Raw genomic sequence first — 6554 nt, 5'->3', positions numbered from 1 at the left:
TCATACGGTTGGTACAGTTCTGGTGCTAAGACAATATTATTTTCCAATAGTGGTGTTTGACAACAGTATTTCAACATGAATCAGTCATGACATTTTATTTAACCTTCAGTTAAGAACAAATTCCTATTTACAATGACTGCCTACACCGTCCAAACCCGGACGCCGCTGATTGTGCACCGCCCTATGGGACTCCAAATCAATGCCGGTTATGATACAGCCTAGATTCGAACCAGAAAGTTTGTAGTGACGCCTCCAGCAGTGCCTTAGTCCGCTGCGCCACTCGGTAACCCATGCAGTGGTGATGAAAATTAAGAGTTGTTACATTTTATTTGATCACCAACACGTATTGAATAGAATATGCATCGTTGTCCATTTATTGGTTACAGGGACAATGCAAAGTAGTCCACGGTACAAGAACACATTACATATCCGTATATATATCTCCATATACTGTATCACAGTCAATGACACATTCATCATACATGGAGCAATACAATTGTTTACGCAAAAAAAACAACATTAAATTAAAAAAAGGCTGTACCTTAAAATATATGAATCAAAACAGACTAGAGGAATTGAACGCGTTCAAATAGACATGATATGTTTCTTGGAGGAAGGTAGAACAAAAGAAGAGAAACCAGATGAAGGAAGACTAAATGGAATATTCTCAGGAATGCGAATGTGACGGAGGGTTCCGTCCCAAATGGCACTCTAAACTCCTGGTCAAATGTAGAGCATTATTATAGGAAATAGGATGGCATTTGGGACGTAGACAAAGAGAATTGATGTTTTGTGACCTAAGTGCTTAGTTGATTCCCTAAACAGAGAGTAAAACACTGTAGTAAAACCATGGAAGCTCCCCCACCCTAAACACAAGTTACGTGGGTCTTAAACCAAACCCAGTCTCTGTCGAGGTCACTTTGGAACGATGTCCATATCGGTAACTGTCGATGACGTTGTCTAACTTGTGGTGAAAATACGCTGACGAGGGGAAAAAACGTTTGTTGACGTGTGGCTTGATTGAAACATATTATGTGCTAAATGTGTGGTGATTGGTTGAAATGGCAAGCGTTCTTTTTGCACTGCAGTGATGGGTCAGTTTAATAAAAGGAAAACAGATGATTTGACTATTTTATGCAGAATTAGTGTAGTGATTGGTCAACCGACTACAGCACAACAACACCATCAATAGTGTTTGTTTAACTGAGGTGATTTCATGGCTCACCACAACAAGAGATAAGTATAGCTGTTTGGAGACATGCATCTACACACGTGTTTTACTCTAAACTAACTAAAAAACAAAAACAAATCAAGGAACATCTCAGTGCCAATGACTAGCGTTCAGTAGTGTCTAAAAATCTATTTTAGAGTTAAACAACAAAGCCTTACTCTATGGGGGGGGGGGGGGGGGTAACCCCCATACAGTATAACACCAGCTCAGCTGTGACCGCCGTAATAACATAAAACCAGGAAGTCTCAAGGGGGCTCGTTAATTGCCTAAAATCTGCTGTGTATTCATCACAGCCATTTCATTGGTCATTTGGCAGAAAGTGTCTCTCTTCCACCCACTGAGGAGCTGCCATGAATACGGGTGAATAACCAGAGTAATAATAACCAACGCTCTTCTTTGCAACAAACTTAATGACGTTTGTGTGGGTGGGACTAGCAGGTGGGCGGGACTAGAATGTGTTAAAGAAGTGGGAAGGGATGCTATTTTTTTTTTTTTTTAACTGTGTTTTGAAGATTGACTGGCTGTGTTCGCAATTTATAAAAGGTAACAGTAAGTTAAAATGTGATTTTTTTTTAATGTTGAATGTCAAAATGATCTTTCAACACCACTACTCCCTCATCCCTTTATAGCAATAAAGCTATAAAAACAAAAAGGCAACGTTCTTTTAAAAACACCTGGGTCCCATTGGCAGGTCCATACTTACTCACCTTCGTTTTATCATAATAAGTTAGGCCACGACGTTAACACCACACCACAACAGTGAGAAGCAAATCTCCAGTCCCGTAAAGAGGAACATCTAGAAATTTACACAAGCCAACGCAAAGGCATTCCCAAAAGGGCAATGGGGGATGTCAATGTTACTACGTCGCATTTTTCTGGATTCCTTTTTTATTCTTTTTTTTTTTGGTCAGTCCTGAACCCAGAGGGAGCCAATGGGATGGCCATGTGAGGTCAGGAGGTCACTGAAGAGTTAGAGGAGGACGAGAAGCCAGGGCCACCATTCAACGGTCTGTACCTAATGACCCAGCTCCTCTCCTCTTCAAATGGACAAGAGTTCAAGAGTTTCTGGGGAAACTGTCTTTTTTTTGTCTCGTTTTTTGTTTTTCATGTGTACTGTAGAAGTTCTCAGAAGTTCTGGAGCTCTGGCAGGTTCTTGTAGAGGTCAAGGGAGTCCGGGTTGGAGAAGGCCCCTCGCTGGGTCACCTCCCTCCCAGCGATCACCTGCTTCACAGCCACCTCCACCTTCTTCCCACTGAGGGTGTACTGGACAGACAGACAGATAGAGAGAGAGACAGAGAGAAAGAGACAGAGAGAGCGTAACACACAGGGTCAGGGGACATATACATGTACCAAGCTTCTCTGAGTAGGAGTGTTGATCTGGGATCAGTTCCCACCCTTTTCCATGTAATCTTATTCATTGTGTTCTAAAAGGCCAAACTGATCGTAAATCATCCCTACTACTCTGAGACAGTTTGTGAATACAGCCCCAGGGATGCATAACAGCACTTATGGGCCTTTTGTTTGTGGGGGGGGGGGGGGGGGGGGGGGGTGCTTCTATTTGTCCTGGTACACACGTGTACAATAATGGAAATGTGTTAGCATTACTCTCTGCCCATCAACGTTATGGTTCTTCTTTTTTATTTAAAAGCTGTCTTTGGGTGCACTCTTTGCTCAGTGTGACTACATGAACACATTGAAAATGACAACAGAAGAATGTTCTCACAGGAATGTCTCTGGTCTCCAGGAACAGCGCCGGTACGTGGCGTGCGGAGAGGGCTTTCCGGATGGCTCCGCGAATTTTGTGTACCAGCTCCGGGCCGAAGGACTGGTTGGGCGTCATCTTCAGGAACAGGATCACTCTCTCCTCACCGTCCCCATTGTACTGTGGAACGCAAAGGCTGTCGGACACTTCCTCAAAGGCCTCCACTGGAGAGAAGATGAGAACAAAAGCATACACATTTAGAAAATATCTGACAGATCGGCTGATACTTCAGGATTAGTAGCAGATATCGGCTGATACTTCCGGATTAGTAGCAGATATCGGCTGATACTTCAGGATTAGTAGCAGATATCGGCTGATACTTCAGGATTAGTAGCAGATATCGGCTGATACTTCAGGATTAGTAGCAGATATTGGTTGCGTCCAAAATGGCACCCTATTCCCATAGGCCTCTGGTCAACAGTAGTGCACTACACAGGAAACAGGGTGCTATTTGGGATGTAGCCTAGGCCTGTTAGTATTCATAAGGACAACAAGAACAACACCAGAGAAAGAAGAGAGAGGACTGTTACATTCCGTCATATCAATGATGACCAGCTAAATGAGACAAAACTGCTGTTACCACAAACCATTGGGGGGGGTAAGAAAAACCCGTAGCTCACCAATGTTGTAGATCTCCGAGCTCCCAAAACGCACGCCGTTGGGATTCAAAGTTCCATCGCTGTGATCGAGACAAGAATGAGTTGAAGGTAACCAAACAAAACACTATGGTGGCATAGTCGTTTATGGTCTCCTGAGGTAATTAGTAAGAGTGTCGGAATGAGCCAACGGCTGTATTCGAAGAGCATCAAAATGTGTGATGCATTGTGGGGTAAATTGTGACAGACTGTCTGATCGACAAATAACAACGAGTAGTTAGGCCCATGTATGGTGTAAGGGCATTTGTAGATCAGTCAGTTGGCTGTAGTGTGGAACAAGCCCGATGACTCACCTTCTGCCAAGCATGACAATTCCTCCTGTCTTTGGGTTGATTTTACAGTAGTCACCGTGGGCCCAAACACCTGCAGAGGAGCATGCATGTTAGTAAACTGAGACGGATATTGATCATGTTCAGACTACTTTAAAATGGAAATAGCCCTCAATGGTGCTGTACATGCCATCACAGAAGCAGCCATTGCAAAGATAGGAGAAGAGCTCTCTAGTACATCTCTATGGCCAGGACTGCCCTGGAAAGTAAAAGCTGTCTATCCATCTCTAATTTATTTATTTTTTATTTCACCTATATTTAACCAGGTAGGTTAGTTGGGAACAAGTTCTCATTTACAACTGTGACCTGGCCAAGATAAAGCAAAGCAGTGCGACACAAACAACAACACAGAGTGACACATGGGATAAACAAACGTACAGTCAATAACACAATAGAACAATCTATATACAGTGTGTGCAAATGTAGTAAGATTAGGGAGGTAAGGCAATAAATAGGCCATAGTGGCAAAATAATTACAATTTAGCAATTAAACATGGACAGGACTGACCTGGGAAGGAGAAGCTCCATCTCTAATGGACTGACCTGGGAAGGAGAAGCTCCATCTCTAATGGACTGACCTGGGAAGGAGAAGCTCCATCTCTAATGGACTGACCTGGGAAGGAGAAGCTCCATCTCTAATGGACTGACCTGGGAAGGAGAAGCTCCATCTCTAATGGACTGACCTGGGAAGGAGAAGCTCCATCTCTAATGGACTGACCTGGGAAGGAGAAGCTCCATCTCTAATGGACTGACCTGGGAAGGAGAAGCTCCATCTCTAATGGACTGACCTGGGAAGGAGAAGCTCCATCTCTAATGGACTGACCTGGGAAGGAGAAGCTCCATCTCTAATGGACTGACCGGGGAAGGAGAAGCTTCATCTCTAATGGACTGACCGGGGAAGGAGAAGCTTCATCTCTAATGGACTGACCTGGGAAGGAGAAGCTTCATCTCTAATAGACTGACCTGGGAAGGAGAAGCTTCATCTCTAATGGACTGACCTGGGAAGGAGAAGCTTCATCTCTAATGGACTGACCTGGGAAGGAGAAGCTTCATCTCTAATGGACTGACCTGGGAAGGAGAAGCTTCATCTCTAATGGACTGACCTGGGAAGGAAGAGAAGTAAGCCTTGTGGTATTTGCTCCCATTCTCGTCGTTCCAGAAGTGGGTGGGCTGACAGGGGATTGGCTTCAGACACACCAGCTCTCCACTCTCCCCCCACACTGGCTTTCCTGAGGAAGGGAAACACACATGTGTCATCAAGCACGTCCTACAGTGGGGATATCATTTACAATGACACAAGGTGAATTACCATATAGAGCAGGGATCCCCAACTGGCGGTTTGTGCGCCAAATATGGCCCGCGGGTGATTTATTGAACCCTTCAAACACCAGCTACAAGTGATTTTAACTTTGGAAATCTGTTCCAAAGTATTCCCATGCATAATAAAGACATACAGTACAGTGTGTGATCCATACAAATGTACGCAAGGTTTGAAACTATTATGTTTTAGAAAAATATTATATCCGTTTGGGATTCTTGTGGTAATTACTTTCCAGACCCCTGACCATCTGCTCAAGGAATAAATAAATAGGCCTGTGACTGAATTTAGTTGACCAACAACACTCACCGTCACAGCTCCAGGCCTCCACAGCCATGCCCAGGTTCCGGGTCTGAATCTCTCCTCTGTACACGGGGACCGTCACGTTCTGGCCCATAAAGCAGGACACAATGTCTGTTCCACCTTTACACAAAAAACATACATTTTTATTTCTTTCACGTTGGATGATCAACGTAGCTAATACGTTACGTTTTTTTTATTTCACCTTTATTTAACCAGGTAGGTTAGTTGAGAACAAGTTCTCATATGCAACTGCGACCTGGCCAAGATAAAGCAAAGCAGTTCGACACATACAACAACACAGAGTTACACATGGAATAAACAAACATACAGTCAATAATACAGTAGAAAAAGTCTATATACAGTATGTGTAAATGAGGTAGGATAAGGGAGGTAAGGCAATAAATAGGCCATGGTGGCTAAGTAATTACAATATAGCAATTAAACACTGGAATGGTAGACGTGCAGAAGATGAATGTGCAAGTAGAGATACTGGGGTGCAAAGGAGCAAAAATATATAAATAAATACAGTATGGGGATGAGGTAGTTGGATGGGCTATTTACAGGTGCATTTATCTGTGAGCTTCTCTGACAGCTGGTGCTTAAAGCTAGTGAGGGAGATATGGGTCTCCAGCTTCAGTGATTTTTGTAGTTCATTCCAGTCATTGGCAGCAGAGAACTGGAAGGAAAGGTGGCCAAAGGAAGAATTGGCTTTGGGGGTGACCAGTGAGATATACCTGCTGGAGCGCGTGCTACAGGTGGGTGCTGCTATGGTGACCAGTGAGCTGAGATAAGGTGGGGCTTTACCTAGCAGAGATCTGTAGATGACTTGGAGCCAGTGGGTTTGGCGATGAGTATGAAGCAAGGGCCAGCCAACGAGAGCGTACAGGTCGCAGTGGTGGGTATTATATTGGGCTTTGGTGACAAAACGTATGGCACTGTGATAAACTGCATCCAA

The 6554-nt window shown here is 43.9% G+C and overlaps 1 protein-coding gene across 2 annotated transcripts in view; it reads right to left on the bottom strand.

Annotated features, from left to right (window-relative positions):
• Positions 1 to 346: 346 nt before the first annotated feature.
• The window catches only part of aacs (acetoacetyl-CoA synthetase), a 56557-nt gene continuing 50349 nt past the window's right edge, over positions 347 to 6554 (bottom strand). Inside the window, exons 13-18 of one of the 2 annotated variants that reach the window (XM_038984723.1) lie at positions 5606 to 5719; positions 5082 to 5207; positions 3943 to 4012; positions 3614 to 3672; positions 2955 to 3157; positions 347 to 2494 (exon numbers count right to left, since the gene is read on the bottom strand). In XM_038984723.1, coding sequence (XP_038840651.1) covers positions 2357 to 2494; positions 2955 to 3157; positions 3614 to 3672; positions 3943 to 4012; positions 5082 to 5207; positions 5606 to 5719 — 710 coding nt within the window. In that variant the 3' untranslated portion in view covers positions 347 to 2356. Of the gene's footprint in view, positions 2495 to 2954; positions 3158 to 3613; positions 3673 to 3942; positions 4013 to 4941; positions 5047 to 5081; positions 5208 to 5605; positions 5720 to 6554 lie in introns of those variants that run through there. The other variant, XM_038985291.1, reaches the window with a different exon arrangement.

Source organism: Salvelinus namaycush, chromosome 1 (genome assembly GCF_016432855.1).
Source record: "Salvelinus namaycush isolate Seneca chromosome 1, SaNama_1.0, whole genome shotgun sequence".
Taxonomy (NCBI): Eukaryota; Metazoa; Chordata; class Actinopteri; order Salmoniformes; family Salmonidae; genus Salvelinus; species Salvelinus namaycush.
Note: the sequence above shows the minus strand (reverse complement) of the source record. Positions and strands in the feature narration are given on the sequence as shown.